This window comes from Callorhinchus milii, unplaced genomic scaffold (assembly GCF_018977255.1).
Source record: "Callorhinchus milii isolate IMCB2004 unplaced genomic scaffold, IMCB_Cmil_1.0 Scaffold5, whole genome shotgun sequence".
Taxonomy (NCBI): domain Eukaryota; kingdom Metazoa; phylum Chordata; class Chondrichthyes; order Chimaeriformes; family Callorhinchidae; genus Callorhinchus; species Callorhinchus milii.
This window is the reverse complement of record NW_024704746.1, coordinates 22,114,220-22,134,168: the sequence shown is the minus strand read 5'-3', so window position 1 is coordinate 22,134,168 and position 19,949 is coordinate 22,114,220. Positions and strand designations below refer to the sequence as shown.

At 43.9% G+C, this 19,949-nt stretch overlaps 1 protein-coding gene across 1 annotated transcript in view; it reads right to left on the bottom strand.

Annotated features, from left to right (window-relative positions):
- Nucleotides 1-19,949, bottom strand: part of pik3r3b (phosphoinositide-3-kinase, regulatory subunit 3b (gamma)) — a 187,469-nt gene that overhangs the window by 86,688 nt on the left and 80,832 nt on the right. Inside the window, exons 4-6 of the mRNA XM_007899869.2 lie at nucleotides 18,782-18,913; nucleotides 7,699-7,900; nucleotides 2,745-2,830 (exon numbers count right to left, since the gene is read on the bottom strand). Of these exons, the coding sequence (XP_007898060.2) occupies nucleotides 2,745-2,830; nucleotides 7,699-7,900; nucleotides 18,782-18,913 (420 nt within the window). The remainder of the gene's footprint in view (nucleotides 1-2,744; nucleotides 2,831-7,698; nucleotides 7,901-18,781; nucleotides 18,914-19,949) is intronic.

Below are 19,949 nucleotides of genomic sequence, written 5' to 3'. Positions count from 1 at the left end.
AGCGCTTGGGAGTTTTCGCTCGGAACTCCGGGTGCTGAATTTCTCTTGCACAAGAACATAAGAACTTGCCGGGCAAAAGAAGACTAAGGTCCATCTACTTCCACCAACCTGGCAGTCGTTTGACATGTCAGGTCCCAAACTATATACCGTCTTGCAACTAAACATATTCAGACAATGTATTATATTTTCAGCCGATCAGCTGCATTCATAGTCGAGGACGTCACGAAAGCACTACACAAAATACACAATCAAGTGCAGCGACTGTGAGCATTTTGAGGATCTCATCTAAGTTACGTTAGTAACTAACGCCTCCCCGGCCACAAAAGGATACGACAACGTAACATGGTTTACATTCTGTTATGTAAGAAACTCAAACTGTTGCAAAAATAAAACAGTCGCCTCTTTGTTTTCAATTTAAAAAAAACTCCTCTAATCTCGACGGCACACAGTGAAATGCTGTGTGTGCGTGCGCGCGCGTGTGTGTGTGTGTGTAAAAAAAGTAGCGTGGTTGTCTTGCAATGAAGTCCAGAATGCTTTAACTACATGCTAACAATCCCGTCACTGTATTTTAGGCCAAATAGTTGCTTAGTCATTCCGCAGAACAGAACAAAATCCAAATAGAGCATTAGAAGTAGCCACCACTGGAATTCAGAAAATGCGCTCGTTCTGAGGAAAGATTATAGGCAACCCTGAAAGTGGGGCGGTTTTGATTTGCTGGCAACCACTGCAAAACTCATAAAGAAAAACGACCCAAGGCTTCGTTCAGTTTGCTCACAACCTGTGCTTGTTTTTGTGCATTTTTCGGCATCGCTGGCTGGTAAGTCAGGGCAAAGGTGCAGATTTCAACTTGATGCATTTGTTGCCGGGTTTTCCGGGCCAGCCTTGCTCGCGAGCAGACTCCGCCACCGCGAAGCGCTCCGAGACGCTCCCCGCCGTGAAAGGCGCTATACAAATGCAAGTTGTTGTTTTTGTTTCTTGTTGAGCAATGTCTCCTCTCTGAGAGTATGTACCTGCAAGCCGTCGTCTCCTGGTCTCGGGCTGCCCTGGTGCCGGGTTATTTCATGCAGTAGCCGTCTCCTCTCCGAGTGCCAGTCATCTGACAGAATCAAGGATTGCCCACCCAACTAGAAATCTATGGGATAACGAATGGCAATGGAGCAGTGGAGGGGAGGGGATGAACACTGGGGTCACTGGAAAGAGGAGTGGGATTCACCCTCAACCTCGCTGTCCAGCAACTGTGCTCTCTTGACAGGGAATGCAACCGTGAAACCCAAAACACTGGTTGCAAATTACACTCAGGCCTCATTCCAATGCCTCATCACACTGCCTTGGCTGAGTAGCTGTGAACTCACCACAGACCGGGAATCATCACAGACCATTCCTGGCCGCCATGACTCAGTTTGGCACCGAGTCTTGGCTTCACCAGCTCAGCCATCAGCGGAGCGAGAACGAACCTTGTTGACCTCTGATTATTGTGCCATCCCGAATTGGCCCCGACTAAGTTCATCCTCTTAAATTTGCGAACAATCTTGCACCGTTGATCAACTAAATGGTTTTAATCCCCAAAGGACCAAACCATTTTTTTTTTTTAATCGGGTACCAGTCAAACTGGGACTGCCATTCATTCACACACAAGAGTTCTGAACTCCTGTAGCTCAGTGGTTAGAGCACTCGCTTTGCAAGTGAGAGACCTGAGTTCAATTCCAGGCAGAGGGCGAAACCTCGGGCAAGTTTCCTTACTCCACACACCTAATAATCCCTCCAAAACCAAAAACAATAATAAATTGGTAATTTTCAATCTACAACTGTTTGTGGGACATTGCTGTGCGCAATTGGCTGCCGCATTTGCCCACAAATATACAGTCAATTCACTTTACAGTGTGTTCTGTGAAGTGCTTTGGGACGTCCTCCCGACGTGAAAAGTGCTATATCAAATGCAAGGATTATTATTATTATTATTAAGATAGGCTTGTGTAACTCGCTGGTGCGTTGATCACCCCTGTATTTTGAGGACAGTCTCGCTCACCTGGGAAACACACTCACTCCTGTATCACTGATAATTACAACAGAAAAATCCTACCAGGCACCTTGATCGGAAGCAGTGAGTTACACTTACAGAGCAATTCATAGTGAAAACGCACCAGTGAAAGGTTGGGCCAAGTATCAAAGCTTAACGTAAGAAACTACCGGTGATATAAGCCTACTTTGACGGTCTCCAGATCAATCATATCAAAGAATCATGGGTTAACCTCTTAAAGAGTACCAGTCTTCATGTGAAAGGTTCATAGACAAGCCACCCCCCCCACCCCAAACTCCCTGCCTTCCACTTCCACCAACAACCCCCTCGAAAAAAAGTTTGCCGAAGATCATGATTCAATTACATAAATTCTGTCAAAGCAAACCATGGGGTGCCACTTGGGTAGGACATTACATTTAATCAAGGACACAAATTGCCCAACGCGGTTTATTTGAGGGCATCAGTCCTCTAACCACAACGCAGCCCACACTTCGTGCCACCTCACTCCATACACACTCGGGTTGACATCCAGAGATGATTGGTACATTCAAACCAACCTTTTCCATCCAAATTGGAACCAGTTGGAAAATCCCGACAGAGACAATCTACACCAAAGACCACCTACAGCTAGCCTGAAAGCACCAGATTGCAATATATGCATATAAAATATAAAATTGAATCTGCCAGAGAAATCCATCGATGCAAAGAGTTAACATTGGATTCCTACCTGGTGCAGTTTGCATTTCAGCCAAGCCTCCAGTCATGATAAGTGCCTCAATGATCTTGATGTGGTGCTCTGGATTCACATCAGCACTGGAAGCAAATATAACCAGCATTTATCAGTCCTGTATACATTCGCCCCAGCAGAATGTCTGGTTCAAGCACAATTTACAACACTTGGCCTGACAAGGAGGCATTCTGCACATTCTAGCTTCTGACTTCCATTTACTAAGCAGTGAAGTGTTTAATAAATAGCCATGCAGAGCTACAAGTAGAAATGCTGCAATTCATGGATAAGAATGCAAATAAATCCGTTCTTCCCACAGCTTTCCCTTGCCTTGTTTCAGATCTGCTAACAAAGCCTAGAATTTCACTCCAACTCAAAACTGTCCGGCGAGTACATTTCATTAATGTGTACAGCTCTCTGTCTGTGGTGTGCCATACCCGGCATTGCATTCCACTGAAGATCGTAAGTGGTCAGGAATGTGGAGCCTTTATTCACCTCCGGAACTGGCAACACGGTTACAGTAACCCCATCCCCCCACCACCCACCCCTCTTTGCCCGTTTAATTGATTGTGGAACATGGTGCATTTGGGAATAGAAACACACAGTCAATTCACTTGACAGTATATGCTGTGAAGCGCTTTGAGATGTCTCGAAGACGTGTTAAGGCGCTTTATCAAACGAAAGGATTATTATTGTTATAGAAACGGTTGCAGGTTATTGCATTTCATCTTTTGTTTGGTTTATAACACAAACCGAAACCTTGTTCACGCTTTGCAAAAGATGCCAAAGGCAATGGGGGCACAAGAGGAATACAATAGAAACATTTCATACACTCCACCACCAAGCCATTAAGTGTTAAGAGTCATTCTACAATCCTGAGCTCCCCCCAACCCCCAAGACCACCGCAAATAAATACCCATCGAAAAATTCCAGTGGTAGCAAAACGTTTATGGAGGAAACCTTTCAACGCAGCAATATTCAGAAGAGTAACCATCACAAAGTATTTCCCGGTGCCCTCGTGACTAAAGGCTAACTTTACTTTCATTAACACTAAAAATCCACGTAATGTTTTCCGTGCATCTTGCTCCTCGATCCAATTATGTTTGAGTGGCTCCCAAAAAGAGTGCGTTTTAGAGAGAATTTACTGGTATTCCTGGCCTTCAATTGCCGGGTAAGAGCATGCATTAAAGTGTGAGCATGGGTTACAGAGGATGGCAAGGGAAAAGGCTGGCAAGTTTAGCTGTGACGTGAACCTGGTGTACAGAAAGAGCAATCAGAATGTGCCGCCTGACAGAGCAGCACACAGACACCGTATTAATGGTGGGTTTCTGTACAATGGATGGAACGCAGTAGCTCAGTGTCATCCAGACCTTTCTCCACTGAATCTAAATGTGCCAATGTGGGAGGGATTATTGCTGGGACGAGTTACTCCAAATGTGCAAATAGTACAAGAAGATACATCGGGGTATTAGCTCACTATTACTCTGGGGGTGGCAATAATGTAGAATGCTACAGCATAGAAACAGGCCTTTTCCCAAACTAGTCTATACTCCGCACCAGCCTCCTACTTCCCTCCCCTATTCCCTTTATTACATTCTTTCACATGTATGTATTGAGTCTCCTCTTAGATACTTTGATGCTTTTTGTTTTAACCACAGCTTCTGGCAGCGAGTTCCGCATTCTCACCCCCAACTCTGCACGAACAGCTTCCTCCTAAACTCCTTTTTAGACCTTGAAGCAATGTTCCTCTTAAACTCCCTTGAAGGAGCAACTCAAACGCTCTCTCGTTGGGAGCATCTCAAACATAATTCGCTTCACTGGGTTTACTGGAACGACAATGGGAATAGAGGCTGTCCTATTTCTGGTGCGTGATGTCAGCACAGGGCATTTCCCAATACAGATACAGCATGGTCAATACTGACTAAAGTATCTGCTATCTGCCTCTAGCAGTGCAAACAACATGCCTTTAGGAGTGACCTCAGAAGAGCACCCATTGACTGACATTTAGAGTGACTGCTGCACAGTGTGGAACTTTCCAACGTATGACTTACAGGAAGCCTTCCCCACCTTCTGATTTGCTAACACTGCAAGACGCTTTAGAGATACTTTGAGGTCCAAGGTCATCGATTTGTAAGACGTCAATGCTGGAGAATCGAACTCTTCTTCCACTAAATGGCACTCCCATGTCAGATACGGTCGGACACAGGACAAAGCTCACTCTATGTGGCTTTAACAGTGATCCTTGATCCTATCACCTCCTCCACCACCAGGGCACACAAAACCAATCATTCCATTTCCCACGGCAGTCAACCTCAGGCCCTTTGGGACCAGTTGTCAATTTAGTGTCATTACTACTGAACTGTGGCCAGTTTTATGCTGTCAACTTGTGGCCATTAAAAATGGATAATGCTTCCTACTAAACCATTTCACTTAGGATCCTTATAGCTGGCACGTACAGAGAACAAACCTTCACCCATCCAGGCTGAACTCCTACTGAGCTCCACCATAATACACCCCAAATATTTCCCTCTGGCAAATCTCTTCAGCCTGATTTAAGTTGAGAACGCATTTACGCCCAAACTGCTTCAGTTGAAAAGACCAGAGTCCATCATAACCTAAGTAGGTTGGGAGGTAGAACATTTTACAAAATGGTGCTTGGAGAGAGATAGATCCAGTTGTTTTCCTCTTTGGCTATGTCACAATTCTGCATATTGCGAGGCACAGGAGAGAATGGCCTTGAAGGTGGAGAGGTTATTTGGTTGGGCCAAATCCATAGGTGTTGCGCTTGAGTTCCAGAGGAGAGCAAATTAACTTGAATCTTTGGGGGTGAATTTGGAGATGAGCAGGAAGGACAAATGAGCCAGGATAATGGGAGACACTATCTGCCCACTATCTGTTAAATAGCGGTGTCTGTCACCTTCAGTCACTAAGACAGATGGAATCTAAGAATCTGAGGAATCTAAGAATCCTATGAGCAAAGGATAACATTCACTCATTCTGTAACGCTCTTTGAGAAGTTTCTTCTCTGTTAAAGGAACCATAGGAATGATTGAAATGTAATTCATTGAAATGTTTGTCGTGGCTGCTCTCAACTCCAACTTAGTCAGAATATATGTCTATTTATTTTTTGGACGGAGGGAGCGAGGGAGGGAACAGGCTTTACTCTAATCCAGCCAAAAGGCACTGTTAACATGTGTGTTGATGAAAGGATTAAAACATCCTCCTAAAACATACATTGGCATTTGCTTGTGGACTGATGTTGTAAAGCACGTCCTGCAGACTGACACCAGATTGTTAGTGATTTCAGCTGAACTGTACTGCTGTATGCAAGCTGGCCGATTCCCGAGGGCACGTTGACCTTAATTTCCATCTCCAGAGCTCCAGAGAGAACATGGAGCAAGCTGGGTTTCGTTTCAAGAATATGGGGGAAAGAGCAGGGGACTGGGATTGATCGGGTAGCCCTTCCCAAGAGCCGGCACGGACACGATGGGCCGAATGGCCTCCTTCTGTGCTGTAATATTCCATGATTCTATGTTTCTTCTGTCTTCATTTTGTCATCAAGAAAAAAATGGACATCTGCTGTTTAGATAAGAGGATGGACACCCAATGCAATTTATACTTATATGGCGCCTATTGCGTCACAAGAATGTCTCAGAGAGGTTCACATGGCTCAACTGGTAATCGATGCTGGGGTGAGGGGATAGGGGAGCTGAGGAGGTTAGGTGGTTTTCGGTCACTCAATCCACAACTGTCTGTGGGGACACTGCTGTGCGCAATTGGCTGCTGTGTTTCGCCCACAAAACATACAGTCCATTCACTTTATTCCGTGAAGCGGTTTGAGATGTCTCGAAGGCGTGATAAGGCGTGATATCAAATGCAAGGATTATTATTAATATTATTATTGTTACAGTGGCCGCTGCCTGAGGCAACAACAAGAACAATGTACAATGTCCAAGCAAGCGCCTTTCATTGCCAGCAGCTGTGCTTTTTCTTGTCTTAACTATGTCAAGTGGTTCATTTGAATATTTCACCTTGGGAGCGAGCAAAGGCTGGTGGTGGAACATACAATGAGCATCAGGTAACCAGATGCTCGCTCATAGCAACCAATTATTGACCGAGTGTAAAACCAACAGCCCGTGCTTGTATGAGGAGCTCAGAATCTACATCAACTGCAAAAGCCCAGTGTATGTCGGTTGGGTGTGAAGGGGAGCCAGCTGTTTAAATCTCTGTCCGTCCTGCTATTTCTATTCCTTACTTTTATTCCTATAAAGGAACATTGAGGGTGCTGTGACTTCAGCCAGGACAAACATTCCAGCAAATTAACCCGGGGGGGTGGGTGGGTTTGGGTGGGAAGGGAGGTAGCAGGGAGATAGTGGGAGAGGAACTGGTCATTGAGTTCATCGGAATCTAATTCATAAAAAGGCCGGATTGGCCTTGGGGGGAGGGGGGGAGCGCAGGCTCACAGGATTAGAGAGTGTGTGATTCAAACGACATTGATCTGCGTTGAAATATTCTCAGATTCGATGATTCTCTTACACTCAGGTTAGGCTTTAGATTATCTTCAGACTCGTGCGAAGCCTGCGTACTTGGTACATTCTCTGGAACCACTGACCAGACCTGGGCAACTCTTCTCCTCAGCCAGGGAAGCTTTAGAACTTGGGAGAATGATTTGAACAAAACCCAAACCTTCTAGGGCTGCTCCCTTTAACTTTCCTTTTCGGTTGGATAGCTGAGCGGTGGAATAGAAACACAGGAACAGGAGGAGGCCATTCAGGCCCTCGAGCCTGTTCCGCCATTCTATAAAATCATGGCTGATCTGTACCTCAACTCCAATTACCCGCCCTTGCTCCATAAAGTGGAGAGAGCTTCTCCGAGAGCGTGGGACCGAGATCCTATTGCCCAGGGTCAACCATTCTCTCGGACCACTGCTCGTCTCCGAAGCCAGTTCACTTACCTCAATAGTGAAGGCCTGAACAAGATGTCGCTGAAGATTTCTCCCAGGAGCCTGGGTGTGAGCTGGGTGTTGCTTCCAGTCTGACAGACCTTGCAGAAGTGCCTGACGAGACACTGGAGGATAAGGCAATGTTGCTGTGGCATACTGGGAGACTCCACGATCCTCTTAATTTGCTGGACGCACTCGTCATGGTTCTGGATCTCTGAGTCAAACAGAAGGAGACCAGTTCAACCTTTAAAAGTTAACCCAACTTGGAAGCTGTTGGCACTAGATAAATGCAATTCGTTGTTGATGTTGTTGTTCATCACCACACACCAAAGCTGCACCATGATGTGTCACCATTTTTGGGTGGGGGGGGTGGTGGGAAGAGGTAAATGGGATGGGGAATTGTGCTATGGATAGATTACCAAAGAGAACGTTTGATAGTTATTGCACAGAAATGACCATTCAGAGAGAAGGCGGCAACGGCCGAAAGCATAGTCAAAGAGGTGAGTCTCGAGGCAGTTTTTGAAAGTAGGGGGAGAGGGGACAATTCAGAGAGGCAAGTCGTAGGGACTCTGGGATGGAGTTCCAGTGAGCAGAGGTACAATGGCTGGGAGTTTGCGCATTGATGATAGGGCAGGGGGCACACGAAGTAGGCCGGTGTCTACTGAGTGAAGGGAGCGGGCAGGTTAGAAGGGTTTCAGCAGAGGGACAATTGCCACTAGGCAGCCTCGCGTAGCTTCTAACAACTGGTTACTGTAATCCACCTGCGTGCACAAACCACACCGATGCACACCCACTCAATGCAAAGTCCGGAATGTGTGAGGGGGAGGGAACAGGAACGGAAATGACAACAGACGCCACTGAAAGTATATTCCCGACAGCAACAATGTGAAGTTTGGAAAGATACAAGTGGTAATTGTCTGAAAAAAATGTTTTGAGATTGTTATTGTTTATCCCAGTCGCCTACGCTGGAATGCAAGGGGATGAAGTGTGAGTGTAAGCGTGGCTATAAGGCAGGGCACTCAGACAACGGTGTAGTACATTAGTCCACGAGGGGGCAAAGAAGCCAATTAGAGTTATTATAGATGGCTCCAGGAAATCTGGAGGCTACACTCCAAGGGAACCATCATGGGGGCTGTCCTGGTGGAGTCAGACCCTTTAGTCATCTGTTGCTGTGTGCAAAATGGTTGCCACGATCACCTACAAACACACAGTACGTGCAGTACTGTGAAGCGCTCTCAACCATTTTGATAAGGTGATGAGGTGCTACGTCAAATGCAGCGATTATTCTTTTGGATGAGTTTACAGCAGTCCGACAATGCCCCGGATTTTACCCACTCTTTAAGACTTTGCCAGGTCTCCCCATTTTCCTGGTCATGTCTATGCGTGTATCTGCAATCGGTTAACCTTCATTAGCCACGCGAGCACTCATGGATAAGGTGGGTGGACAATAAAGTAAGTATGCTTCACGTGGATCTGCATCTTGTGCCTCATTTCCCACTCCAGGAAGCGCTCTAGACCTCCGCTGGTCATTTGTGCAATTGAATCAACGCTGCTTCCATTTTATCCTGTGCGCTGAGTCGTATATTACCCATTGCAAATAGAAAAGTTCACATGTTGCGCTGAAGACTCAGAGTCTTTGATCTTACGGAGTCCTGTAGCTCAGGGGTTAGAGCACTCGCCTCGCAAGTGAGAGGACCTGGGATCGATTCCCAGGAAGGGCGAAACATTGGGCAGGTTTCCTTACTCCACTCGCCTCTGTTTACCTAGTAGTAAGTGGGAACCCGGTTATTAGTCGATTGGCGGATCGCTTTTCCGGGGGTAATAATCCCTTCAAAAAATAAAAAAAGTAAAAAATAATTATTTGGTCACTCAATCCACAACTGTTTGTGTGACACTGCTGTGTGCAATTGGCTGCCCACAAAATATACAGTCAATTCACTCGAAGACGTGATAAGGCCATATATAAAATGCAAGGATTATTATCATAATTTGCTCTGCTCAATCTCTCAAACCTCATTCCTGCTTATTTGGGGATCATCACAGCTGAACTATACAAACGTACTCAGCAGAGATGACGAAACAACTGTCATTGCCAGTTATGCTTTGGTCTATTTTCCATGTTCTGTACTAGATGCTCCTGGGGTAACTGATAGGTCAACATGTTCTTCTGTGGTTACAGAGGCTGTTTTGCTCAAATCATTCATCATATATCATGCTCATCAGCTTTGATCTCTCAGCTTATGCCAGAATTCAATTTAGAAATAACTGATTCAAATCAGGACTTTGGTAAACTCTCCACATACATCACATGTGGCAGCCTGGCTTAGTTGGTAGCACTCTTGCCTCTGAATCAGAAGGTTGTGGTTTCAAGCCCCATGTTTGGGATTTTTCTAAGGCTAACATTAATTCCATGCTGGAGGATTGCTGTATTGTCAGAGGCCGTCGGCCGTTAGCAGGATTTCCCATACTAGTCTTCGGCAGCGGTGCAGCACGGAATGGAATTTCTACCCTTCCTTGTTATCACAACAGCTCACATAATGCTTTCTTCCCACTATTCTATTTCAGCCATCGATATATAGTCGATGCTCAAAAAGCACGAGAGAGGCTGACCGACAAAAGCCTCGATGCATTCAACTGGCATTGATTTCTTTTATTATTATTTCTGTTAGCGAGGCTGACTGTATCTCATTTGCAGCTTGATTGCTCATGAGTCATCCAGCCAGCCTCCCCTGTGGAAATATAAATCCCTTTTTCACGGAAGGGCATTGAAAAGCCTACACATATGATTCTATTTTATCAGACGTGAGGTGAAGGACAGTGTCTGAATCCAAAAGGGATCTGAACTGGGGCCAGCTCAGATCTGTTCCGAACCATCCATGGAACTGCAGTGACAGGTGTGAAAACTACTGATGTCGCCTATTAAAAAAAAATCAATCGCATCATTACAAAATCTGAATTCACATTTGGAGTCAACCAATTTCGGCTGAGCTCCACTATTTATACAGTAGTCTGAGAGCTGTACGTGGAACAAATATTAATCCTTGCTTTCGAAACAGCGGTCTTTCATATCAAGAGGATGCCTCAAAGCGCTTCACAGAAGTTATTGCAAATTGTCATTGACACACACATATATATATTTGTAGGCCAATGTGCCAGTCAATGTACGCACAGCAACATCCCACAAACAGCTGTGAATTGAGGGATCAATGTTATTAAATGGAGAGTAGAAGGAGCAAAGTCTAAGAAAAAAAGCACCTTAAAAGGGTTGCAGGATCCGAGACAACAAAAGAGACCAGAAAACAGGCCTCTTCACAAGGAGAGGGTAGGAAGAGGATTGAGATTCCTGAAACTGGTTCATAATAATAAATAATCCTTGCATTTGATATAGCGCCTCATCACGTCTTCGAGACGTCTCAAAGCGCTTCACAGAATATGCTGTAAAGTGAATTGACTGTATATTTTGTGGATATCAGTGACGGGTTTGAACCATTGGTGGTCCTCTACAAAATTAGAAAAGTGTTAGAAATATCCTAACCTCGGATTCTGCACCTCCCTCACCGTTTGTTTGCCTCACACTGCGATGGGCAGTTCCACGGCAAGTGCTTGCACGAGGCAAAGATACACAAGGGGGAACATCACATTGTGATGGGACAGTGTTCCCACTCTCAGAGAGACCGGGATGTGCTGCCACAGACAGACAGATCCCTTTGAAATAAATGAGGAAGTTAAGAAATTGCAGTCAGTGCCTATATTCCTCTGATCATAATCCCTCACAGGGGGAAACCCAATCCACCTTTGATGAAAATGCTCTTCCCAGATTATCCCCAGAGAGACAGTGATCTTTTCGATCATTTGAGCAGCCAAGGCCTCAGGTCAGGATGAATTTCAAGTGATTTTTTATAATATAAACACATAAGAAACGTGCGCACTTTCCAGCGTAGATTGAAAAATAATGCTCTGAAGCCAAACGGGACACCTAATCTTCACACAAAGTAATTACAGAGCTTGAGAAACACAAACCAAAGTAATCACTGTTTGTCCCTCGTTAACTCAGATTGTAAATTTCTGGTCAGGCTCGAAGGATTATCGCTACTCTTGTTCCCGTCACATTGCATCCTGTTCATTAAAAGTACAATTAAAGTGCTCTGGAACAATTGCCGTGTAAGGAAGCAAATGGAATAGTGAGAAATCTGTAAGGAAACATATGATTAACCAACAGTTTGGACAGTTTAGTACCAATGTGGTTGAGACAAGGACACTAGACTCATTGAGGAAACAGCTTGATGTTATAATGAGGTGATAGGATCTTCTTCATCTAAATCTCTTGTGATCTTGGGTGAAAGGGGCAATGAAAACGCGTAGAGAAGGGGTGAGATGCACTTGCGTTCGAGTTGGTGGGGTGGGAGGAAGGGGAAGAGGAAACAGCAATAGGTTTTCCTGCAGCAAATGCAACTACAACAACAACAACTTGTAATTATATAGCACCCTTCACGCCATAGGCCATCTTGGAGCGCTTTAGAGCCAATAATAGGGATTGAGGGGCAGGTGTGCACCATGTTTTTCATTCAAAATCCCACTTTCTAAACCTAACTCCAAAATAAATGTGTGCAGAATTCTACACTTATACATTTCTAAAGACAAATGCAAACCGGAACGTTCTGGAAATCCTATAAACAGTATGGAAAAGGTAGCCATAGGCATTGCTAAAGAGGACACCAAAGTACCTGACCTGTGTGTTTTTAGATGTGGGCCACATATTGGTCCATAGAACATTTTTATGGTCACTGCCCCTGACAAGACCCAGTGATGGATCTATATCTTGTTACAGGATTTATAAGAAAGCAAACAGTGAAAGTTCACAGGTCATTGGGATGGACGCTCATGGATGATGAATGGCAGAAGGCCTACCCCAGCAAGTCCAGCCTAATTAAGGGGTCGAAAGCTTGCCCTTGATCCAACATGGGGCTGTCTCTGTCTGGGACATTCGCTCGCTCCCCCGCTGCTGTGCTTGCAGTGATTACAATGCTGGGTTCCCCCACAGTGGGAACTTGCAATGAACTTTCAACTCTTCCCAGCTGCTTGTCCCAACGACCCGATCCTTCGGGAGGTTAAATCTCTCCAGAGGGCCAATCTGAGGCCAGCTGGTTTCAATGCTCGTATTTCTTCTGAGCAATGTCGCCCCGTTTTAAAGTATGAATTATTAGCACGCTTTCACAAAGATGTTTCAGTTATCCACCAAAGCTTATTTTTGGTAAGGGAGAAATGATTTTGACCTACTGACCTGGTCACTCCTGCTCCTCAAACACCAGCTTACATCATATCCCCTATACAATTCACATCCACCATCAATGTTCGATGGTTCATCTGACTCTGCTCCCCCGTCTTACTTTGGAACTGCATCCCAGAGTCCCTTCCTCCTGACGTGAAATGCGCTTTACAATTCTGTTGTTGTTGTTCCTTCCTACCCCACTTTTAAAGCCTTGTGTTATCTCTTTAACTCTTTAGTCAATTCACTTTACACTATATTCTGTGAAGGGCTTTAAGACATCTCGAAGATGTGATAGGGCGCTATATCAAATGCAAGGGTTATTATTATTAACTGCTTTGGGAGGAATTTGTTGCTCCGAATGTCTTAAGCAAATTCATTCAGGCTCTGTTCTTACGAAGGGTAATTGACCCATTACAGGCTTTTCCATAGTCTTTACACTTTCAATATTGTGATTTCAGGGTCTGTTACTTATTGCGGTTGAAACGGATATTTATATATAAATAAAGATATTATTACTTTCCAGAAATGCAAATAAACTCTCCGGTAAGCCGATCCTGAATTATATTGATAGCCTTTTGACTTAAACAACTGTAAAAAGCGAAGGATAAATATTGGTGACAAGTCAAAATGTCTTGGTGCTTTGATCGCAAAATCAGTTTGTTTCCTTGTGTGACCAGTGAGAAATTCCTTGGCTTTATGCTTACATTGCGTCTTTGTTCCAAGCAGCAGATAGATCTATTGATGTGCTTATTATCAGAGGTTTCCTCTCCTCTGATGGTTTATTTCTTTGTAAAGATCCTGCACCAATTAGCACCAGCCCGTTTGTTGAATTATTCCTGTCTCCCAATAGACAGAGCAGGGTATTCAATTTCTATTTTATAAAATTCGATACCTGTCTAGAATGGAACCACACAGAGATGGTTTGTTATTCATGGACAAAAAAAGAGGAGCTTTGCCTATCTCCAGCCGTAAATGAGACCCCTGCAGGAAACATCGAGATTTTCTGGGAGCAATAGCACCCAAAGAGTTCCAAAAGGACATGGGGTTGGCACATAAGGGATTAAAAGCAGGGCCACAATGGGTCCAAACAATATGTGTCTAAATTGGATGCTGCCTTCGCCTCTAAATGCAGAGTACACCTTACAGGACATGCTACGAAGCTCTTTGAGGTATTTTGACAATGCGATAAGGTACTATCACAAATGTCAAACATGGAAACAACATGTAGAATGAACACCGCCATTTACATGCGCTTAACTAATGGTCCTTTTGGCTGAAATAAATCTGATGCAAGGCCAAGACACGTGTGGATACCCAATGTCAACTCTTCTCAGTACTTTTCCGTGTGTAAATAGTATACTCCGCGGGATCCAGCGTGAGACAATATTTACACAACTCATCCACCTTATTGCCTCCAATGCACCAGCATCTCTGCTGCTCAAGTGTCAAGTGAGTTAGGTCTGCTCACTGGATAAATATTACTCGTCATTCACGCCAGCCCCACTGGACAGTCTGCATTTATATAGTGTAATCAGACCCAGTTGTAATCTTAGCTGCCACAAATAACTCTGTTTACAGTCAGTCTATATTACTGCTCGTACTAAGCTTACAGTGGGTACAGATAGTGGTACTCTTGATGGCTTGACCTGCATGAGCGGTGCGTGAAAATATTCTTTGGAGGGGGATGAGTACAAGTTAAAATTAAAGGCTCGGTCGCATGAGCAAGTTGGATATACGGATGAGGGAGAAGGGAATAGTTTGGTGAAGGAGAGGAGAACGGGAAGGGTGTGGAATATAAGCATCCACTTGGGCTAGTTGGGCTGAACGACCTTTTCCCACACCGTATTGTTCTATGTATCTGGGCACGAGACAAGGAGAGGCGCTAAGCTTTGTTGTTCCTTTGAGGTGCAACCCATTCACACCCCCAGATCCTAAACTGGAACCGCCCTGCCTTGCATGACTCAGTGCCACACTGAATACCGACTGAGACAGTGTGCGGGTAGGAAACTGGAGCCCAACCTCACTGCAATCGCATCACGATTAAGGTCACCCCGACTTTTACACAACACTGCTTATTATAAAGTTGTCTTGTTGCAAATAAACTGCGACAAACTTACTGGAGCAACAACATATGATCCAACCGAAAAGCTAAAATCCTGCGTCTTAAAAAGGCATACCCCGGTCTAAATCATATTATATCAGAAGAGCAGCTCAGACCTTGGAGCTTCGCACGACCTATGCTACCAATCATTTAATCCCGTCTTCACACCTAAGCCATGATCGAAAGATCCCAGACATAAAGGGAAAGTAAACAGATGAACGATTTGGAAAAAAAAGGCCCGTCTAAAACTTTCTGGGGAAATTGAACCACATTGACTTGCATTAATTATTTAATAAATATGGAGCTGTTAAATCAGACTGTGTAACGTGAGTTCCCAGTCTCATATGTGTGCATTGATAAAAAAAGGATTATGGAGCGTGGGTTTACCAACAAAGGCAGAACTGCCCTGAGGACATGTCTTTTGAAAAGTTCAATATAATCTTTCAGCTGAGTGAAGAAAAGCCCTAAAGATTTCATCCCAATTCTTTTGATGTCTCGAAACCATTTGCCCACCTTTGGATTTTTTTCAAAGGTGGGGAAATGGCTGAGAGGAAATGATTGAACAACAATCACCCTCAGCACTCTTGCACTTCCTGCAATGCTCATTCTTCCCAGTTAATTGGGTAAACTGGTTTGCCCACAAAACATACAGTCAATTCACTTTACAGTATATTCTGTGAAGCTCTTTGAGGCGTCTCGTAGACGTGATAACACGCTACATCAAATGCAAGGATTATTATTATTTATTATTATTATTAACTGCTGATCGCTGCAACAGAGCAAGAAAAGTATTGTTGGATGCTATTCATGAGAGACAGTGGGCAAAATTGTCTGGTTCCTGCTTTGATAATGTGCCCTTATAATAATAAGAATATTAATAATAAACCTTGCATTTGATTTAGCATCTTATCAAACCATCAAAACGTGTCCAAGTGCTTGGCAGGATGTGATAATAATAATAATAATCCTTGCATTTGATATAGTGCCTTATCACGTCTTCGAGACGTCTCAAAGCGCTTCTCAGAATATATTGTAAAGTAAATTGACTGTATATTTTGTGGGTGAAATGGGCACCAGCGTCCCACAAACAGTCGTGGAGTGAGTGACCAAATTATTATTATTATTTTTTAAAAATGTTTTGAAGGGATTATTACCCACAGAAAAGCGATTACCCCCACCAATCGACTGGCAAATGTGTTCCTAAACAGAGGTATGTGGAGTAAGGAAACTTGCCCAACGTTTCGCCCAGCGCCCGGGAATCGAAACCAAGACCTCTCATTTGCGAGACGAGTGCTCTCACCACTGAGCTACAGGACTCCACGTGACTACGTACTTGCAGGCAAACATCACAACGGGAACATCTCTTTATTGGGAGCGTCACAGTCACTACGGTTAGCAGAAAGTCTGCCACACCTTTCACCAGCATTAGCCTGGAATGTAATAAAGAATATTGTCTCTGACACGACACAGCAAAGGCTTGCTCGATGACTTTATGAACGGTTTCTATCCCAGCTTCTCTGCTCGAAAACATACTTTTTTTTTATTGAGCTTAGCCTAGGGGTGCAATCGAACAAATCTTAAGTGCAACATTTGAAATATAATTGGTAATTTCTTTGCCCTTAGGGTTACAGAAGGAACCTCAAGTGTCCCATAATAGCCCTAAACGTCACTGTGTTTTTACCTCTGACTACAGATGGGGGTGAAATTGCTGATGGAAAAAAAAAGGCCTTTAAAACCAGTCAGGATTTGTAAATAATATTTATGCTCCTGTTGGGAAGATTATTTTCTCCTTTTTCTTTGAAACGTGTGCTTGTGGCTCCTCATTTCAGGCACCTATAAAACGCAGAGTCACTACTCTATGCTGTAAATCCTATGAAGCCTTTTGAGACGTGATCTCGATGCGAGAGTTGCTATGTCAAATGTAAGGATTATTTTATTCTAATACATAAATAAACTGTCTGCGGAATAAAAGCAGTTGATGTTTTTGGAACGTTGTGAAGCCACTACTCTCCTCGCCACCACCTTTTTTCCTCTGGAGCAATATCCAAAATGTTGTCCTGCTTAACCTGAACACTGGCTATATACACACGGTCTAATATCTCTCACAGCTGATTGATATCTTAGTTCAGTAATATTTTATTAGGGTGAAAATGACACATTTACCACGTGTCAGCGTTTAGATGACCAGACCAGGGTCCGAGATTGGAAAAATAATCACTGTATTACAGCGATCCATCAGTACCTTGAATATTGGATCGGAGGGATAAGTAAATCACTTACCCAGTAATTTATTTTTTAAAAAAGTAACAATAAATTATTCTTAGCATGGGTTTCGAGACGCCGGGTTTGATTTTTTAATAAGAATGTTGTGTCTGAAGACACAGTGAGCAGTTACAGCAAGTCTCCTACAACGACGACAACAACTTGCATTTCATATAGCGCACTTCACGCCGGATGGCGTCTGGCGATAAAAACAAAATAAAAACTGATGTTACAGTAGCTCTATTGTGTGGGCCGCACAGACTGCTTGTGCTTAACCTCATCCCAACCCTCATCATACCTGTCGACAGTCCCTCATTTTGATATGCTCCCAACCAACCATTCCTTCAAGCTAAATCACAGAGGCGAGCCGTGTATCTCTGTCAGTACTGCCACCCTCATAGGGTGAGCATCGCGCACACACTTCAGTTGTTTTAACATTCTGATAATAATAATAACAATCCTTGCATTTGATACAGCACCTGATCCTGGCTCACAGCGCTTCACAGGATATAGGCTAGATTGTCATGACTGTGTATTCATAGGTAAAAGTCTCAGCCAATTTGCGCACATCAAACAGCCATGAAGTCAATGACCAGTTTATCTGGGGGATTGCTAACCAGGAGTAGTCCCATGGGATCTTTAACGTCCAACTGAACAGGCAAGACAGGACCTCGGTTTAACATCTCACCTCAAGAACGGCACTTCCAACAATGTTGCACACCACATCCCCAGCACTGCATTGGAATGTCAGCTTAGACTATATTAGTTCCAAGACCTGACGTGGGGCTTGAGCCCCCAATCCTGTGACTCGAGAGGCGAGAGCGCTACCAACTGGGCCAGGCCGACACACGCCACACGAGTAACAAGCAAAGAGCTTCAAAATGCGTTTAGATTCGATTCAACAGCAACACCATGTTTGTGTGGATACAGTGGTGGTGAATTGAGGTTGTGCTGGCGAATTAGGGGGGACCGACTTGTGGTCTTATCCTTCCAATTAATAATTAATTAATCAATTAATCAATCAATCAATTAAATAAATAAATAAATAATTAGTAAAAATAACTGAATAGCTGCTCAGTTTAGTGGAACCCAGGAGCACCGCCCACGTGACTGAAATCTATGTGAGATTCACAATTGCCTGAGCTCTGACTTTGTCAGATTCGGTTGCAAGATGGAACAAACTTATGTGCAAAGAAGTCAAACGATCAGAAATGAAACACTGTAAAACATCAAAGTATTCTAAGTCAGTATTTGTCATATGGGCTCAGTCTTCCAGTCCACAGTTGCGAAAAGCTTACAAAGTTGCTGCAAAGGTGGTGCAACTAACGAGATAACATCATAAATTGGTCACAGTAATGCAGGTCAGAGCATTGCAGAAATCACTTTGAGACTCGGGGGGGACACAGTGCAATTGTGTCCCAATGTAACAAGCTCAACGCCAGTCGTCCTCGCTGTGTTTTTACCTTGGGCAGTGTAGACCAGCTCACTGTATATAACTGGTGGAATCACAGGTGAAGGCAACTCTTGTAAGTAATGCTTCAGTGCTTCAGCAATGGTGTGGCTGTCATACTGATCAATATCAACAGCCGCCAGATCTGCAAGGCAATGGCATGAGGTTAGAAAACAGGCCGGGATTCTTGTCGGTGATCCGTCTACCAAAAAAAATGCTTCAACAAACACTTGAGCTTCTTTGGTACAGTATAGAAGTAGAAACACATCACTATGTAGCTCCGTCAATGTCTTGGTCAGCAATCTGAGCTTCCCATTCAGTCCCACTTCCTTGTTGCTGTCCAACGTCATTTCATGAAATACTTTTTTAATTCTCGCTTAAAAGCTATTATGGATTCTATTTCAGTCATTAATATATCAGGGGTCGTTCTATTCAAGTGATCCAACAGGTTATGATAAAATTCCTGAATTTGAGCCCTTGTTGTTGGTTAAGGCAATTTTGCACAGGATCAGCAAATGGAGTGTCAGAGGTTGGTGGAAGCAATACATCTCCACCAGGGAAGAATTGAATTTAAGATAAATTTGCAATAAAACCCAGCCGTTATTTGGAAGTTGTTTTTATTTTGTTTCTCGATCCGCGACTGTGTGTGGGACGCTGCGGTGCTCAATTGGCTGCCGGGTTTCGCCCACAAAATATACAGTCAATTCACTTTACAGTATATTCTTGTGAAGCGCCTGGAGACGTCTCGAAGACGTGATAAGGCGCTGTATCAAATGCAAGGATTATTATTAGAATTAAACCCAAATGTTAACATGATTTTTACACCTACGGTTATCCAGCACTCCCCCCCACCACTACGTTGGAGTGTCAGCATAGACTGTGAGCTCAAAGACCTTGATCCCACAACCTTCTGACTCAGACGTGAGAGAGTGCTACAGACATCTAGTGACAAATCAGGTTAGAGATTATAACAAGGAATACAATTACCATCAGATCACAGAATGCCCAGTTTGCTGGAGAGTGCTAAGGAAACAACCTCTTTGAAAAATTGGGTATAAAATAACATTTGGGCGTCTGTTCCATCAAAGACACTTTAACTCCGTACACTGGTTTCAGTGGAGTAATGATCGCTGCAAGGAGTCCAACAATTTTAATTAAAAATTCATCATCAAACAGTTGCA